Source organism: Pteropus vampyrus, unplaced genomic scaffold (assembly GCF_000151845.1).
Source record: "Pteropus vampyrus isolate Shadow unplaced genomic scaffold, Pvam_2.0 Scaffold225, whole genome shotgun sequence".
Classification (NCBI taxonomy): domain Eukaryota; kingdom Metazoa; phylum Chordata; class Mammalia; order Chiroptera; family Pteropodidae; genus Pteropus; species Pteropus vampyrus.
The window spans coordinates 1,948,035-1,968,188 of NW_011889006.1; the positions used below are offsets into that span (position 1 = coordinate 1,948,035).

The 20,154-nt window shown below is 39.0% G+C and overlaps 1 protein-coding gene across 6 annotated transcripts in view; it reads left to right on the plus strand.

Moving 5' to 3' along the window:
• ANKS1A (ankyrin repeat and sterile alpha motif domain containing 1A) overlaps positions 1-20,154 on the plus strand; it is a 173,574-nt gene that overhangs the window by 46,753 nt on the left and 106,667 nt on the right. For 5 of the 6 annotated variants that reach the window (XM_011373502.2, XM_011373504.2, XM_011373501.2 and 2 more), the window contains exon 2: positions 18,677-18,757. In XM_011373502.2, coding sequence (XP_011371804.1) covers positions 18,677-18,757 — 81 coding nt within the window. Of the gene's footprint in view, positions 1-13,521; positions 13,541-18,676; positions 18,758-20,154 lie in introns of those variants that run through there. The other variant, XM_023538472.1, reaches the window with a different exon arrangement.

The window sequence follows — 20,154 nt, forward strand, 5'->3', positions numbered from 1 at the left end:
TTTCTTGGGTGAATTTTGGTAGGAATTGGCCCATTTCGTGTAAGTTATAGTATCTGTGGGCATAGAGTTGTTCATAAACTTCTTTTATTATCCTTAAAGCCCATGGGATCAGTAGTGATGGCCCCTCTTTCATTTTTGATAGTAATAAGTTGTGTCTCCTCTTTTTTTTTCTCACATAGTCCAGTTAGACATTTAACGATTGTATTGGTATTTTCAAAGAACCAGCTTAGAGTGTGGTATTTTTAGTTCATGTTACATTTTAGAGCCATCGTAAGTCTTGCCTTTGAGGCAGTCTCTAAATTTTTGTCAGTAATTGCTCTACGTAGGTGTGCACAAAGGCATAAGTATTAGGAGCTGACACAGAGATATTGTTAGACTTTTTAAGGTTTAGTATTTCGCTAGTTATAGAATGGTTATACAATCAGCCCTCCATATTCATGGGTTCAACCAAGGAAGATTGAAAATATTTGAAGAAAAAAGTTACATTGTTGCTGTAACATAGAGTGAGGCCTAGGATGGTTGCGTCTGTACCGAAAATGTACAGACTATTTGTTCTTGTCTTTATTCTTTAACATAGTATAACAACTGCTTATATAGCATTCGTAAGTATTATAAGTAATCTAGAGATGGTTTAAAGTAGACAGGAGAATGTGCATAGGTATAAGCAAATACTATGCCATTTTTGCCATTTTATGCAAGGGACTTGAGTATCCATGGATTATGGTATCCATGTGGGATCTTGGAACTAGTACCCCATAGATACCGAGGGACAACTGCATGAACTAACAGTTATTTAAATCTGCCAGACTCTTGATTGAAGTAGTTGGTAAACGATAATATAGACGTAGGAGTCCAGTAGAACAAGTTTGCATGCTGGCTCCCGATGCTAGCTGTGTGTCCTTGGGCAGATGGCTCACCTCTCTTTAGTTCTATATTCTATTTATCTCTCTAAGCATGTTAAAGTTTATAAAATGTAAGTTCTTGTTTTACTATTTAGTATGAAAATTAGAGTTAATATGTATTAGGTGTCTAGTATGATACCTAGTGTGAAATATACTCTGTTGTAGCTATTGAACTTCTAAAAGACAACATTTATTAGACTCATTAATGACTTACAGGATTTATTCATAATCTAGGCCATCAGCAGATGATAGGGCTTTCCTCTTTGATATATGGGGCTATGTTTCTTCCCATATAGAATTTCAGTTGTTGTAAATGGCTGCCTCTTAACTTCAATATTTACAATTTGAGATGCAAAAAGCTATTTGTGCAAAAGTCCTCCTGCTCAGCAACCTGTTTCCTTTATAACCTTCCTCAGTTGGTAGATGCTACACATAGCATTGCCTTGCTTTTTAGCTAGGTGTTTGCCAATGTCCTTAGTCATCCAAAATGAGTGCTTGTTTTTGGATAGACTCCAAGGACAGGGTACTAGGTGCCTTTTGGAAAACTGAGAAAAGGAATTTGGCAAATAGAGCAGATTTGGGAGGCTGATTAAATGCAGATATCAGCAGAGTTCCTGAGATGGGTTTTGGAATTGAACTAAATTTAAACATATTACAAAATAAAGACAAAGAAAGTAAGAAAACCTGGACTTGGTTAAAGCCAACATTTTTGGTTTTGTTTTTTCTTAATTTCCCAAAGTAATGTGCCTTGTTCAGCTATTTTCACTAACGGAAGTTTCAAGTAAGTGGCCACAGTGCTTACTAAATTACGGAGAAATGATTTTTAAAAATTAGTTTAAACAGAAACGCTTAAAACAGCAAAATTTGATCTGTCTAACCTGTAAGTACATATTTTCAGAAATAATTGCCATGTTTCCTTCAAGAACAGAGTGTAATTTTTAGAAAGGAAATAATCTGCTTGGGAAAGTTACCTTAGCTACATAGAACTAAAGCAAAGAGGAGGTTACTGATAAAATGATTCTGAGAAGGACTGGTTACTTGTATCCTGGCTGTCTTGGTTTAGAGTAATGAAAAAGAAGTCCTGGCCTTGGACCAGATGCCAGGCGGGTCAGAGGTTACCCCAGCAGGGTGATTACTTGCTGTGTATCTGTCTTCTCAGAGTGTTCTGGCTTCCTTTGAAAACTTCAGACTTAACCTCTACCCCTTTCCCTTCACCTGACCTTACAGTACCAGACCATTCCTTACACCAAGATTTGTAGATCTAACCATTAGGAAAATGACTGTGAGTCTTAACAATTCTAGTATTTAATCTGTCTGCTGGATTGATCGTTCAAGGCTCTTGGGAGGTCACTGCAGAAGAGAGGTAAGGGGAGAAGGGCAGGAAAGATGATCAAAGGAGAGGGCCGAGGACAAGTGTCATATGAGGAGGTAAGGGAGAGTTATCCTAATATGTGATGGAGTGAAAAGAACATTTCAGTGGAAGACAAGAGGCTCAGTTCCAGTTTGGCATAGCCGCCCTTCTCTTCACTGTGTCTCAGTTTTGGACAAGAAGGTTTTAGGCACTGTGGATTGAGAGATGAATAAATTAAGGCCCCTGCCTTTGAGGAGATCATTGTCTGATGAAGAAAACAATTTTGTTGTAAACAAAGAGAACGTATAATTCCAAACGTTTTAAATAGAGATCCATAGAGCTGCTTAAAGTTAGTTCAACGTGGAAAGTGGGGTGACATTTCACTAGGGCCTTGAAGTATGTTTGAGATTTCACAGAGATGAAAGTGGAGTGAAGCAAAGAGAACAGCAAATACAAAGACAGGTGGCGTATACCTGGTGCCCAGAGTTTGTACTGGAGAATGGAGGGTGGTGGAGCCAAAAAGGTAACTGAGGACAGCTTGGGAAGATCCTTAGGACTTTTTTCCTATGGGTAAGAGAGAGCATCAGCAACTCTGTAGGAGAAAAACCTGATTGGATATGCATTTTAGGAAGTTAACAGCGACAAACATCGTAGAGAGTATTTTTCGTTGTCAGTAGAGAGAGAGAGTCAAGATCATTTTGGAGGTTGTTTCAGGAGTAAGGCAGTGACTAGAAATGGAGAGGAAGGGACAAATTTGTGAACTGTTTTAGGATATAGAATATCAATGATTTAGACAGCCCCTACCCGCCCCTCCCCCTTACTCATGCACCTCCCCTAACCTCACTGTTACTTAAACTAGTAGTATCTAACCATTATGTACAATTCCTACAACGTCTTCTAAAATGCACTTGCCTTTGAAATCACTGACCCATTTTGTCCCCTCCCCTGGGGACTGGTACTGCAGTCATTTGGGCAGGCTTGTTCTTAGCCTCCACGATTGAAGAGCTCCATTCAGAAGCAAATGGGAATAATTGATTTTAATCTTCCAGAGGCTGAAAAAAATCAAAGACCACGGATGGTTTTTTAAAAAGGAGGCCAAATTCAGAAATAAATTTTCTTCAGAACTCCTTAAAAGAACTCTCTTAAGAACCTCATAACTGGAGCATGTCTATGAAATAGATCTGGCTTCACTTAAAAAGAAAAAGTGGGTGTGTGTTGTTAAAGAAAAAATTGTTCTGACACTTGTTAAGACAGTAAGGGAGATTTTATTTAAGACTACTGCAGCTGCAGTAGGGGAGAAAGATCAGGCTCAACTCCGAATACAATAAGGACAAGAGAGATTTATAGCCAAGGAGTAGGGTAAGGGGGTTGGTGGATGGAAAATTACTAAGAGGAGAGACTTCAAGGGTAGAGTAATTCTTGCTAAACTGACTTATCAGGATTTTTGCTAAAGGCGGGACAAAGACTTAAAGGCGGGACAAAGACTTAGACATAATAGTTGGGGATTGCACTTCAATCAGATATCCAGGGTTAGGGAGACTGTCGCTAAACTTACTTACAAGAGGATTCTTGTTAAAACTAGACTGAGCAAGGTGGGGACCAAAGTCAAGGCCTAGTTGAAAACAGTTCTCAAAGGAGCCTGAGTAAGGTTTGGTCAAGGAGAGAGAGTCTTTGTCAGAGAGAGAGAGAGAGAGAGAGAGACAGAGAGACAGAGAGACAGAGAGACAGAGACAGAGACAGAGAGACAGACAGACAGACAGACAGACAGAGAGACAGAGAGACAGAGACAGGGAGAGAGAGAGTGTTTTTACAGAATACCTGCCTCACACCCAGAACTAATCAGTCTTAACAGTTTGGTATATAGCTTTGCATGTGTTAGTATAGGCTTAGAAAAATACACCGTTCTTACAGAAATGAGATCATGCTCCACATACTGTTACACAGGTGTATTTTCCACTTCATATATCTTACATGTTTTTCATGTCAGCTCATTTACATTGGTCTCATTCTTTAGAATGTCTGCCTCACTTTAGATATAGATGTGAAGCCCTTATATCTTAGATTCCAGTTTACATTTTTTTCCCATACATTATCCCATTTATTCCATAAAATAACCCTCTCAGGGTAGGGATAGGGCAAGTGACATCTCCATTTTACATAGTAGTTAGATAATTTACTAAGAGCTTTTGTAGCTAATATGAGTCAAGTACAGGATTCACTCATATGGGTGAGCTGGATGTATGGAAAAAAAAATTAGATCTTCGACATTTAGCTTACATATTAGCCACATTCAGAGTACTATTTTTGTTGTTCTTGGCACATTTAGGAAGTATATGTGGTATGTGTAGAACCTGATAATAAATTTCATTTGAGGTGTTCATTCCTTTTGTATGTATTAACTTCTGTATTGAAATTTCTGTCATCTTAATTTCCTCAAAACAACAATATAATCATCTTAAATTTACTTTCAGATTAAATGAATTCATTCAACTTGTACCTTTCATTATAATGCTGATTGATACTTTCACTAGGGACCTTAAGTAACAAAGTTTGTTAGCTAATTGGATTTCTGGAAATGTTAATGGGAGTTTTTTAGTTAACTACCTCTTCATTTCCCTCTGGGACCCGGTTCCTACCCAGAACATAGTGCCTCTCTCTCAGTACTCTTTATTGGTTTCTTAGGACTCTGGAGAGCAAGAAAAAAGAGCAAGACAGAATGAATGAGGAGTGGGGGCTGTGAAGCAGGGCGGAAATGAAAGAATATGAGCAATGGAGAATTCATCTTATTCAGGAATGAGAAAAACAGCAGGGAAAGAGCCATTTTTAAGGAGGTGTTGTATATAGCCCAGTGGTTAAGGTTTTAGAGTTAATCCCAGTGTCACTCATTCCAATTCTGTGACCCTGGGTAAGTTATTCACCTCTACACTTATCAGTTTTCTAGGGTTCCCTTGTAGGGTTCTGGTGAGAAGGCAACTGAGTTATTTAATCCACTTAAAGTATAGTTGGCTCATAGCAAACATTTAAGGTTAGCTGTTATTTCCAGGCCTTTTAGAACCAAAATTCCAAGAAAGGGGTCTCAAAGTCTGGATGGAGTAAAGTGACCATGTAATTTATTGTCCAGGCCAGGATGCTGTTAATAATTATCCTAGAACAACAAATATATGCCAGGATTTATGATAGAGGCATCTTGCCTTCCTGCCTGAGCCCAGTTAAGCCTTTCGACTTTGACAAGCCAGGGAGCAAATAATTCTTAAAAGCTCCTCTTCAGACAGAAAGGCAGGCAGACAGATCATTCTTAAAAGTTCTTCAGACAGACACCCACATATTCACACATTCACTAAACAATAGAGGAAACATTGCTTTTTCTTTCTAGGTAACATGTTATCTTAGAGTGGTATGAGTCTGCACTTATATTTAATTTACCATACCTTTCTTTAAATAGCTGGCACTCTCAGACCTTTAGATGTAGATTTCTCTTACCTGTTGAGCTCTCAGCGTGTGCCAGGTGCAGTACCTTCTTAGCTGTGAGGATACAGTGGTAAGCATATTTAGATCTGCCTCTTAAGTTGTTTGTAGTCTAGAGAGAAAGACAATCAAATAATGATAAATGTAGAACTTTAAACTGAGATCGTTGTAATGGTGGCAAAGTATAAGGAGCTCTATAAGTAGATCATGAAGAGCCTGCCTGGCCTGAAAAGGAAAGGAAAAAGTTCCCTGAGGAGGTGAGCTTTGTTCAGTACTGAGCAGGAGTTGAAGAGGCAAGGTGGAGTGGGGTTTTGGGAAAGAGGCAGGAAGGAACATGTTCTTCTAGGAAAAAAGACGTCATATGAGGAATGCAGAAAACTGAGAAGGGTCTGTTTTGAAAATATCAGAACTTGACTGCAGTGTGATCACACACTCTTCCCCAGTTTGCAAAGCCTTTGCTTCCTTTTTTCTTGCTAATGGAATGCCATTCATCCAAGCCTTCCTCTCCACTCCCTTAGCATTTTTACAGTTCTTTTATAACAAGTATCACATTACATTATAATTTTCGTTTCTTTGTCCCTGAGGTTCTTTAGCGAAGGGACTTAGTTTTATTTATTGTAAGGTACCTAGACAGTGCTTTGGCTTTTCCCTTTCTTTCCTCTCCCCAGGTATTTGAGTATCTACCATGCGCCAGATGGTATGCTTGCTGCTTTGGAAGGTGGCACAAGACAGGCACAATCCCTGCTATCACGGAGCATGCAGTGTGACAACTGTTTTGCTCAGTGAGTGAATACATTGAATGATTTACTACTTAAAATCAGTGTTTTGAATCCTGGAGACCATTTTTATGCAGTTCAGCAGGTCTATGCCTTTTTGGCAGTTGTAGAACAGATAGTGAATGCTTAAGTGTTAAGATGCCTTCAAAGGTAAATTGAAACAAAAGTTAAGGGCCCCCAAAGTAATAGTATAAACCAGGGCGGAAATATGGCTTGTACATATTTGATTTCTCTGTGAATTTTCATGAATACATCGTAGTAGCAGCACAGAACTCCTGTATGTTCACCTCATGGTAGTGTACTTCTCAGGTTGTCGTGTCCATATCCATATTGAAACGACAGTTTCACTCTGCACTCCCACATGCCACTGTTTAGATTCTCCCTTCCTGTTAGAGGCATTGATAGGGAAGCAGTGCTAGGTTTGCCTAAGACAGCAGCAACTGAAAATAGCAATTTTCAGAGTGAATGTACAGATTTTAAACAGTCCCTGCTGTCAAGGAACTTGCTGATTTATGTGTGTCCACACACATCACTTACTAGAGACAGAAAGGCCCAGAATAGAATGCTGTAGAGAGCAACATTAGATATATAACCATTATGTCTATTCTGAAGACAATTGTCCTTGACAAGAGAGAGGGGGGAATTCCTGTTAGCATTACGGAGCAAAAAATTCTTGAGTTGTGTAATCTGTGAAGTTAAAACGGAGCATTGCCCTTCCGCTTGTGTTTCTCTCTCATGAGTGAATAAATCCTTTAAAGTCACTGTGTTTCATCACATGCTTGCAACACAAAAAAGACATGGCCACAAAAAGCCAAGGCTACCATGTTTATACCTTTCATAGTTGACAAGGGCTCGTCCAACCTGTCACATAGTGTCAGAATTGTTTCTGCACCATTCTTAACAGAAGGCCATTCATGCACGTCTGAATTTCTTTTGGGAAAGCAGCCATTTCCGGCTCTTAGCTTTCCTCAGGTGTTTCCTCCATATTTCTGATTATTATGTTTATGTTGCTATTTCTTGATTTTTAAACTTCAGGCATCCTTTATCAGTCTTTGTTATTAAAGAGGAGAGTTTAGCCTTCTTGCACTCTCTTGGTCCACTACCTCTCCCTTCATCCTATCATAATTTTTAATTATACCAGTATTGAATGTTTATGTTTATATTATTATGGCTGTTAGTATTATTCACCTGCTGAACCAATTACTATACTATAGCCCTCTCTTTTTTTTTTTCTCGTACAGCCCATTAACTACCTCTCGTTGATTTTCTGTGTTTTCTATGTCCAGCTCACTCTTAATTCCCAAATTACGATCATAATTTTTAAATCCCTAAATATTCTTTTCTATGTCCCAGGCAGACACATGAATTGATCTTGCGAGTTCCAATTTCTCCTGCAGACATCTCCCTGGACCCTGCATCCTGTGTCAGGTCTGCCTCTTCTTGAGGTTTGCTGTTGCACAGGCTTATTCCCTGTGCCTGTTTTTGCTGTTTCCTGGATGCCCGTCTTCCTTCTTCTTAGTTTGCTCATTTATTTGGTAGAGCATATCCTCTAGCTGCTTCCTGATAAAGGGGTGTGTGGGAGGTAAAATTTGAGACCCTGAATATCTAAAATTATCTTTATTCTCTATTCATACTCTACTGATAATTTGTCTGCTGTAGAATTCAGGTTGGAAATCATGTCACCTCAGGATTTTGAAAGGATTGCTCTTTTGTCTTTTGGCTTCCAGAGATGCTGTTGAAAATTTTGATGTCACTCAGTCCTTTGTCTGCAAACTGTTTTCTCTCTGGAAACTGTGTTCTCTTTATCTCATATGTTCTGAAATGCATTCTAAAATTTCACAGTGTGCCCTGGGAGTGGGTTTAAAAAAAAAAAATCATTTATTATACTGAGCATAGGATGGACTCTTTCAACTGGAAGTTCATATCCCTCAGTTCTAGGAAAATTTTTGAAGATATTTCTTTGATAATTTTCTCTTTTCTTCTTATTCTCTTGGTCTTCTAACTTTTTAAGTCTCTTCTCTTGTATTTCCCATCTCTTTGGTTCCACTTTCTGAGACATTTACTGAAACTTATATCTTCTAGCTTTTTATTTATATATTCTGTCTTTTTTAATTTCCAAGAACTGTGCACTGATTGTTCCAGTTTTTTCTGATCCTGTTCTCACATGATAATATTGTTGAGGTTTTATTTGGTTCCTTGTTTCTGTTCCTTTGAGTCTCTTTATTTTGTTTTGTGCTCTGTCTTTTCATGTGTGATGATCCTTGGTTGTCATTTCATTTAAGACTGAGACACTAAAAAGCCGATTGGATGGTCTATGCAGAAGTGGAAGGAACTTGTCAAGGATGGGTTTTATATACTATAAAGTGACTGGGCAGGAATCTACGTGCTTTGTTGGGGAACCCCCCAAAGTCAGCATCTATTTAACTTTTCTGTGTTGGCATTTGGTTTCTCCAGGAAAGAAACTTCCAACCTCTTGTTTGGTGGTGGGAGGTGGGGGGGCGGGGGCGCTGCCAGCATTCTGGGAGCCAAGTGGATGAGCAAGGCTGGGATCTTATTCTTCAGGATGTAGACTTCCTTTTAGGACCTTTGTTTTTAATACAGTGGCTCTCCTACTTTCTGCTGTTCCTAATGTCACCAAGTCTAGAACCCATCTGGTTCAATTCCTTCACAGAATAAATCCACCTTCTCCTGCCTGGGTACAGGAGTAATAATCCACTGGCTGCCCCATATGTGACTGGAGACCTGGTAGTCTAACACCTTTTTATACAGAATTTGTATCATGCCCTTCCTTTCAGCCTCTCATCCCTTATATCCTGTGTCACCTAGTACCTCTAATTCCTGAGCTTTCCTAGGTCAAATGTGTGAATAGGCATCCCCTTCTCTGGAATCACTCTCTCAGCTCTGTTAACTTAACTACTCTTCATTTTCCAAAAAAAATGTTGACATTTTATGTTCACTGTTATATTTTTCCCGTTCCTTTTCTGTTTGTTTTTACTCTCATTTTAATGGGGTTTAGGAGTGGGCAGAAATAAAAATATGTGTTTAATTTTTCCCAGTTAGCTAGAATTCCTTTGGGGACTTTATGCCGATTGTGTCTCCGTGTAAGTTTTGTCTTTCTCTAAGGATCACAAGCTTCCTTGACAATGTGACGACGGTTTTGTAGGCTCCTTGTTATCTCTCCTTTTACCTTCAACAGTTAAGTAGGGAGAAAGCATTTTAGTAAGGATGTATGAAATTCATTTAAGTAAGATGAAGTCTTTTTAAAATTAGACTAACTTTAGACAATATTTCATTGTGTTGGAAAACTGCCAGCCCTTCCTGAGGTTCAGCGATAAACCTGCCTTTCTCAAGGATAACCAAAAGAGGAAAATTGAAGGCCTTTGGCAAAAAAAGGCTGATAAGACAAACTCCTGTTTAGGCCTTCCTTATTGATTTAATGAAGAATTAGTGGAAAGCTGCCCAGAACCTCTCTTCCCCCTCAAGTTCATTGCCATTGCTCCCTCTTCACAGTCTGTAATGGAGAAGGCCCTATCCTGACTTGGTGCTCTGAGAGCCTTTGACCTCCTGAGAACTAATGCAGGAGGAAACCCATAGAGCTCCAAGCTGTTTTTTTCTGAAGAGTCAAGGTCAAAAGCCTTGCCTTGAAAAACTGGAAGGAGTATACCTTAGAAGTCAGATGTGGGATTTTTGTTTCAGTTCCACATTAATTAGCTATATGACAACCAGCAAGTCAGTTGGACTTCAGTTTTCTTACCTGTGAGATGGAAATAACAATACATACTTTCCTACTCTATAATATGATTGTAAAGGTCAAGTACAGGTTACATGCATGCATGTAAACGTTTGAACATTGTCATTTTAAACTAACTATTTAACCATGGTGTTCCAGACCCTCATTCCACCTATGACTGGACAGCTGCATGTAGGAGCCCAAATTCACTTCAGTCTCAACTAATGCAAAACAAAAGTCCCTCTGCCTCCTCTTCTGTCCTCTGCTATCTCACACTACCACAAGCATAAAACAAAGCAACCCTGGTTTTCCTCCTGAATTTACTCTCGTTATTCACTGAATTGTTCAGTTCACACCCACCCTTATGCCCCCTATTGTCATTTAGTCAGTAGATCCTGTCTTTTCTGTTGAATTGATCCTTTTTTTTTCTGTCCTCCTTACCACTGCCTTCATTCAGGTCCTTACTTCTTGCCTGCTTCTAACTGGGCTCCCTGGATCTAGTCACACACTTCTTCCAGTCCATCACCTACACAGCTGCTTAGCACAATGATTCTTTTTTTTCAAATTCCGAAATATGTCGGGCCATCACAACAGTATGGTGAATAACAAATTGACCATCTAGGTTCCCACCCCCCAGCTATCAACAGAAGGGCTTTTCTAAAACATATATCTATCTAATGGTTCCCTGCTGAACACTTTACAATAGCATACAGGATCCTTTGTGATCTGGCTCTGCCTGCTTCTCCATCCTTGTATTCACCAGTTTTTCACTTGTGTGTTGCAGCTGCTCACAGTTACTCGCGATTGCCCCAATTTGCTGGGACTATTAGGGAGACCTCAAATTTGGATATTTCCTCTTTGTTTCTTCTACACTTTAAGGCTCAGCCCAAGTATCTCCTTTTCTGCAAAGCCTCCCTTATTCCTATTTCCCCATGAGCTAGCTACCCTTTGTATACTTCCTTCAAAGAATGTCACACAGTGTACAGTTTTGTCATTTGATTACTTGTCTGACTTTCCCACTCTACTCAGGGGTGGAGACTGGCACTCTGGCATGTGGAAGGTAGTGCATAAACATTTACTGAATTGAACTGGATCGGACACTGTGCTAGCGCATTGAGATGTCATTATTTATCTGTGTAAATCAATGACAAAGACAGAATTCTCAGGGCAGCCAGGGAGAAGAAAATGGTAACTTACAAAGGAAAACCCATTAGATTATCCTCGGACTTCTCAGTGCAAACCTTACAAGCCAGAAAGGAATGGAATCAAATATTTAAACTATTAAGTGAAAGGAACTACCAGCCTAGAATAATGTATCCAGCTAAGCTCTCCTTTAGATATGAAGGAGAAATTAAGACCTTTCCAGACATATAAAAATTGAGGGAATTCTCCACTACGAGGCCTGCACACAGGAAATATTGAAAAGGTTCAGCTCACCTAAAACAAAATGACAAAAGAAAAAAACACACAATTAGAAGTAAAGTGACTATCAGCCAAATAGAAGCAGAGGAGTGCAACCCTTACTAAGAACTAAGAAGGGCATTATAAGCTTAAATAATAGTAACAGAATTGTTATAACAAGATAGTAATGAACATTCAGCATACATAGGGACAAACTGAGGTAACAATGACTAAAAAGGGGAGGATTCAAAGATCCAAATTTGCAAAGGGAATGGAGATAAGGCATGTGCAGAAGAAAAAGAAGCACAATTGTAATATAATGTAGAGAAAGAATATATGAGAAAAATGTATCAGGATAGTAGATTGAAGTGCACAAGTTTATTCCATCTCCTGATTGAAGTTCTGTGAAGTGACAGGAACAATTCCCACCCTATACCACAAATAAACAGATAGACAGACAGACCGACTCATCACAAGAAAATAAGAAAAGATGTCAAGTATCTGGCAATACTGAGGAATTCCTAAAAGGCAGACAAGAACTGATCTACAGGGACACAACCCAAAAGAAAGCAAATTAAAATAATCATATAACTCTTTTCACCTCAGACTGACAAAAATGAAAATAATGACATTATAAAGTGTTTATAAAGATCAGGGAAACAAGCAGTCTTAAATACCACTGGTGTGAGTTTAAATTGGTAAATTCCTTTGGGAAGACAATTTGGCAGCATCCACCAAAACCAAAAATAGGCATTCATTTTGAGCCAGCATTTCCACTGCCAGGCAGCTATCCAACAGAAACATTTATACATGTGTACAGTCACATACTTGTACAGGATTGCTTCATTGATAAGAGTAAAAACTAAAAATTTAATGTCCATCAGTAGGTGAGCAATTAAATATCAGGTACACCCATAAAATGAATTATTATAGAACCAACACCAACAACAACAAAGGAAAGAAAAGAAGTTGGATCTATATGTCCTGACATGAAAAGGTTTCTGAAAACATACTTTGCTATGGGTAAGTGAAAAAGTCATTGTATAATACACAAATATGAGCCCCGTTTTATAAATACATATGTACACACACACACACACACACACACACACACACACACCCACACACCACACCCACACACCCCCCGTGGATGGTAACGGGAAGAGTGCTCGCCAAGTGTTGGTTATCTCTGGGGAAGGAAATGTGTTGTGGACACAGCAGAATGGTGAAGAGGGACTTTCATGTTCTGTTCTTTTTCTATCATAGTTTAAAACATTTACAATGAAAATGTAATCATGTAGTTTTTTTATAATAAGTTTTAAAAGAATGAGGAGAACCTATGCATAGGGAAAAGAAGATAAAAAAACATTGAAATGCTAATAATAAATGGTTGTATATGTGTGACAAGGGCCACCTTAATGTGCCTGTACATATTAGGCCTAAAATCTTAAGAAAAATTTTCAGTGAAAAAAGAGGATATGTGTGCTTTGATATCTAGATATTATTTGTTGTCAATTAAGAATGCTGGTGACAAGGTCAGGAGCCTAAGGTACATCCTGGTATCTCCACACTTTATTCAGCTTGAATTCCTATAGCACATGCCAGACAAAGAGCTAAAAGCACATTTTGTACGATGTATACTTTGTTACACTCGTACGATGATCTCATTTTCTAAACCAAAAATTACATACCTGCGCCTGACAATGGATTATAATTATAGAAAATGAAACGGATCTGGAAAATCTAGGAAGTGCAAGCCCTCTGTCATTTTCTAATTTTTACCTCCAAGTCTCTGGTTTACAGGTGATTAGGTACGGATACCTTAAATCAGCACTAAAACTACCTCAAAACAATTAGAAAAGACAAGGAAGATAGCCAAGGACTTTCCTGCATAAAGCTGCAACATTTCCAACCAGTAAGGCCTTCCCTATGCCCCTAAATATACATCGAGAAGTTTTGGTGAATAGGGAATTATTAAATAAAAACTAAATGAAAATGAAGAACTGTAATTTCTTTACTTGGAAACTGTAATTTTCTCAGACAGGATGGTAGTAAAATCCCCCTCCACCCAAGTTTCTTCCTTTTTGGCAGCCCAAGAAAAGAGCTATTTACAATATAGGTCTTCCTCCCAATCACAGCTGTCTCATTAGGTTTTTCTGAAACAGTAAGTACCCAAAGGGCTTCTCACTAACAAACAAAAAGTAGAATACAATGTGCCAAGAGAACCAGAAAAAAAAAAACACAGCGAAAAATTGTCCAAGAGATTCCTAAACAAGGTCTAACCTCTACAGAAATGCAGAAATGCAATAGCTGCCCTTGACTTGCAGAACAAACCCTCAGACTAATCTTGATAGGACTTAGAGCAGTCACAGCAATCCTGCATGAAGAAACCTTAGAACCTAGGTTAAGAGCCGAAGCTTTGCAGTTAGCTGATCTAACTTCAAAACCCGCCTCTGCCACTTGTCAGTTGTGTGACCTTGGACAAGTTACTAATCATTCAAACTACCATCTCTGTTTCCGTAAGTTCTACTGTGATAGGATCCCTAGGACTTAAATGGCCCAAGGAAACTAGAACTAAACTGGTGAGCCAGTTTAATAGCATTATGGTTGAAAGGCCTAAGATGTGTCATAGCACCCCAAGTGCATGAACACAGCAAGCCTCGTCTTCTGTGCCTCAGAAGCAGCTATGTTTTGAGATGGCATCTAAAGACATTGGAGAAGGCAAGGAAGAAGGAAGAATATGACTGATAAGAACCTGTGACTTCTGAATCCACCTCAAACACCTCTCTCAACTCACGTAAAAACTGACTATACATTGACACATGGCAGGCAGCATGCTGGACCTCGAAGTACTGATGAATAAAAACAGGCCATACAGACAGAGCCCACTCTTTACAATGAAGACAGGTGCTAAATGAGGTCCTGCTCTATGTGGAAAAACAGATATGAGAAGACAAAGCTTCTGCCCTCATGGAGCTTGAATTCTAGAGGAAGGGAAAGTGAGCGAATAAACAAATAAGCAGATAATATGATTCCAGGTAGTGATTAAGTGCTATAAAGAAACAAAAACAGCAAATAAAGCAAAGTAAGGGGATAAAATATGACAGGGTGATACTTTACGGTCCTCAAGAAAGACCTCTTTTAAGAAGGTGACCTTTGAGAAGAGAGCTGAACAAAATGTGAGTGTCTGAGGGAGACAGGCAGAGAGAGCATCAAATGCAAAAGCCCCAATAAGGAACACACTTGACACAGGCTGGAGCGCAAGGAGGAACAGAGAGCTCTTCCTGCATGGATCAGACTTAGAAAGGATACCGAAGTGAGTTCAGGTCAACAAGTGTCCACTGAGCATCTACTATGTGCCAGGCTCTGAGGGAAGATGCGCAATCCATGCTGAAGGAAAGGGAAGCACTTTCAAACAAGAGGAAGACGCAAGACTCTGAAGTCCAAATCACGATGATCAGACATTAGATCTTAAAAGAGAACCAGGATTCCTTTGACCTGATTTAAAATGTCCGTAGATTTAAAACCCATGTTTAAATCTACATATAACTCCCCAGATCTAGCAAAACTCAGGCAAAAACTTGGAATAAAATTGCTTAAAATCTCTGTAAAGATAAATAAAAACAGCAGAAAATATACTGAGGCACTTATTCTGTCCAGCACAGAAAATGGCCCAGCTCAAATGTCCCCTGATCCACAATACCTTTCCTGACTGAATTGGCCAATATTAATTTCACTCTCCTCAGATTTTCCAGATCATTTGCTGCACCTTACCACAGCATTTTTCATATCTGGCCTTGAATCACAGTGAATCCTTTATGCTGCTCACCCATACTACGTAGCTTAAGACCTTTAGGGGAATTCCTCATGTTTCCAACACAATGCAAGGAATTGGCCCAGGGCCACTAGTGTGCAACATCTAACATTCTGGTTTTACGAACCAGCTACCCCAGTGTGACCTGGTCGCTATACAGTATAAAAAACCTGCTACACTGGATCCAGTGGCACCAATCTCTTGATGGGACATATAAGAATACTGCATTGTTTAGATAAAACACAGAGACACCCCAAGAACCATAAGTTGAAACCAAAGTACCCAGCCCACTTTCATCCGTGACTACTCTGTGCAGTCAAATTTCGGGATCAGCTCTTAGCTGGCAGTAAACTTGCTTCATGTGTTTGCCCAGCTACTTAACTTACTTTACACAGATAAATAATGACATCTCAATGGTGAAGGCCTTTTGGGGTTGAGATAATTGGGTGCTCTGTTGACTTCTTGAATTCCATCGTCCAGCTCATTCCTTAGATTTGGGAAATTCTCATCAGCTATTTGTCTGAAAATGCTTTCTAGTCCCTGCTCCTTTTCCTTGCCTTTGATAATGCCCATTATTCTTATATTTCCTCTCCTGATGGTATCAGCTAGTTCTTGAATTTCTCTTTCATTATTTTTCATTCTTCGGTTTTTCTTTTCTTCCTTTCGATTTATTTCTAGATTTCTGTCTTCGATATCACCGATCCTTTCCTCCATTTGGTCAACTCTATTTCCCAAGCTTGCTATTTCAGTTTTCAACTCCTGCAGTTTGTTCCTCATCTCTAGAAGTTCTATTTGGTTCTTTTTGAGGGTTTCAATCTCCTTGCTCTGCTCATCTAGTTGTTTTTTCAATTCCTGAAATAGCTGATATGACTCGTTTCAGAATTCACTGAGTTTTTTCAGAAGTACCATCCTGAATTCTCTGTCATTTAAGTTGCATATTTCTATCTCTGTAAGCTTATTTTTGCCTTCTTTCTGAGATGCCTTGTCACCTTGGTCATGGACTATTTATGGACTATTTCTCCGCCTGGGCATTAATGGGAATGTATTCTGCTTTTTTTTTTTCCCCCAAGAAAGAAGATTTATTATATAAAGGTCTCTCTTTAGCCTGTTGCAAAGAAGGCATTTTACTTTTGGTTTCCAGTAGATGGCATCTAAGCCTCTTGGATCCCTACTTTATATAAAGTCTGAAAAATGCCTTTTTGTTTTCTGATAGATATTTAATCACACTAACTACCCTCAGTTTCAGTCCCTGTCAGTGTCAGCGACAGTCTCGGCAGCATTTGCTCAGATTTCCCTGGGACTCTGCGGTATTTGGTCTCGGAGGATATAGGGGGAGGCGCCCTCTGGGTTAGGGAGGGGTTGGAGGCTGCAGCTCAGCCTCGGTTTTGCAACCATGGCCAGTTTTTCTGTTGTCCCCGCTTTTCTGACATCCCCGCTTTTCTGCCGTCCCCATTTCTCTGTCTTCTGACCTCATGACTGGACACGGCCCCGTGGAGCTCACAGCACTCTCAGGCAGGGCTGGCTGTTCACGGAACTCTCTGCACCTTCTCCCCTCTCCTTCCTCCTGCAGGGAGCTCCAGTGGCTTCGAGAGGCAGCTTCTTTATTTCTCCAAGTCTACCTCTAGACACCCAGGGTTCTGACCTGTGGTAGCTCTTATGCGCAGATCCCATGCTCAGAGGTGCTGGTGTGAAGTTTGGGTGTTTTTTTGTTCCGTTTTAGATGTTCAGCTTATTGTTGTTTCAAGGGGAGGGATCTGGGGATATCTCTCACTCTGCCATGTTTCCAAAGATCATGTTTCTTTTTTCTCCTTAACTTTGTATTGTAATCTCTATTCAGTTTTATTACATAGTAATATAACTGGTATATGAAATTCTACTATGTGTTTATACCTTAGTTATCATAATAACTTCTCTACTGATAGACTTTTATTGTTATAAATAACACCACTTCCAACATCCAGGCATAAAGGCTTTTGACCCAGATGGTTTTACTGGTGATTCTTTATAATTTTAATGCTCTGTGTCATTCATTCCTGAGTATAGAAATAAGTAAATAGCTACCCAGCTGATCATGACCCAAACCTAACACTAATACAATCCAATAGAAATAGCACAAAAAGCAAAAGCTTTTGACCAACCTAACTTATGAATACAGATGTGAAAATCCTGAATTAAATACTCTTAAGTAGAATTCACCAACATGGTCATGATAGAGAAAGGCCAAATAAGGTTTTTGTTTTATTTCAGGAATAAAAGAATGGCTCAATATTAAGAAACCTATTGATAACAACATATTAGTTGGTTAAATGTGAAAAACTATGATTATTTCTCCAGGTGCAGAAAATGCATTTAAATGAAACAGCTGTTTTTAATAATACTTTAAACGGGAAAAAAAATAAGATACTTCCTTTATATATTACAGAGTCTTTCTCAAACCCACTGCCAAAAACATTAAGAAGCATTCTTATTAAAAACAAGGATAAAACAAGGCTGCCCTCTACTACTTAGTAGTATTTTAGAAGCTTTGGCCAATGCAGTAAGGTGTGAAACAGAAATCAGAATTAAGGCTTTGAGGATTAAATAAGATAACATTTCAACCTTCCTAGATGGTATTTTTTGATTCAAATAAGGCACTTAAATTGTATATTTTTGTTGTTATTTTTTGTTATCAATAAGACATTCACAAAGGAAAAATTGTCTCTTGCATCTTAATACACCTGGCTCGATGTTTTTATGAATATGGTTTTCTTGATCTTGGTCCTGTGGTTGAAGCATCATGATTATCTATCTGGTCTATGTGAAGGTCTCTCTCAAACCTTCAGTCACCAGCATAGAGGTGGATGCTCAATACCAGTAACTGGCTGAGTGGTTTGGTTCAGTGATATTTTTGATGACCTTTCACTGAGCTGTTCTTATGATCCTGGGAGTATTCAGAGGCACGAGTCCCAGACTGAGTGATTAATGAAGTTACAGATGAGGAGAAAGGTACAGAAGAACACACTCTTAAATGATGACACTGTTGTCTTGACATTTGACTCCTTGTTCAGCAAACCACTGTGTACCCTCATACTATACATTTGTGTGGTAAATTGCTGCTATCCTTTGTCAGAAGTCATGTGAAAATAATCAGTTTGGTTAAACATCACACAGTTCTTTTCCAAACAGCTTGCTGTCTCTAAATTTGGTTTGTGACTTCGGTGTTTTTTGTTTTGTTTTGTTTTGTTTTCTTCTCTATAGCATCTGGAGAGGGCCAAATGTGAACTGTGTTGACAGCACTGGGTATACACCTCTGCACCATGCTGCTTTGAATGGCCATAAGTAAGTATTGATGTGTGCTACATTCTTGCCCCACCCTTCAGAACTCAGGCCTTAGGATTGTCTTTTTGTGCTGAGGAACAGAGAAGAATGAACTAAATTTAGTCCATCCAGAATTCCTGAGTCTCTCTTCAGTGTATAACTCAAACATCCTTCCCACCCCACCTCCAAAAACACTTTAACCAGAGGTTAAGTTTTACCTTTTCTTCTGTTTGTCCTTTTCCCCTCTGAAGTGGTGCAGTGCCACACAATCATCTCACTATGAAGATCAAATTTGGGGCAGCCAGATCATAAAGGGGCTGAATAATCTCTTAGGTAACCAGTTCTTTTATAAACTGAAAATAGATTGAGTGGTTGTGAGAAACTTTCTTTCTGTTAAAGTAGTTATTTGTTCTTTTTGCTTGCCATTTTTTTCCCCCAAATAAAATTAGCTTTGTAGACAACAAGAACCATTTTTAAGGGGAGAAATACATAAATACTATGGCCTATTTAATTCTCTTAAATATAGAGAGGTTATTGGGAATTGGGTGGGATTCGTATGGAAAGTTTTCTGGAGAAGGTGTGCTTTGGGGGAGTTTAAGAGGAGGCATAAATTTAAATGATTGCAGCTGAAAAAGGATACTGCCCTTCAAGTGAGGGAGAATATGATGGCTCAGCAACGAGGCAGGCACTCTTGTGGAGTACAGTGAGTAGATTTGCCAGGATGTTGAAGAATAGAAACCAAAGTGTAACAGAATTGAAGGTATTAAAGAGAGATTGAGGCTTAATACTATAAGAGATAAGCGGTAGAAGTTTAGTTTTTATGAGGAGGGATTATTGGAACCATTTTAGATTTTTCTGAGCAAGGAGCAGGGCCCTCACCTGACCTTGTGATATTCTGTACAATATTTGGCTCAGCCTAATTGACTTCAATGTGCCAAAAAGAGGCGATTGTTACCTTCTACACTAAACTTTTCTAAAATATATTAAATGCGATCATTATGTATTTTCTATAGCTATTTTAGACAAAGCTAACAAGAAACATGTAGAGACCCTGCCTCCCTTAAATAGTGGTGTAATCTGAATTAAAGTGAATCTTGAACTTAAAAAAGACTGTACTTGTTAGCCAAGTTGATGTCCAGATGCTGTTTTTATTTACAGTGGGGATTTTCTTTGACCTCACATACATGGGGATAATTATACATTTGTATCTGCTTAATTAGTGGTGTCATGAAGAAGAAAGCCAAGCCCTTCTTCCTGGATGTATCCAATGATACCATATGTGTCTGGCTGATGTTCGCGACAACTTTAATTCTGCTCTGCCTGTCCACCTTCAGCTCCCACATCACTAAATGCTCTGAATAATGTGGTGAATAATTATATTTGTCTTGCATGACTTCTTTTATGTAAATTATATCCCT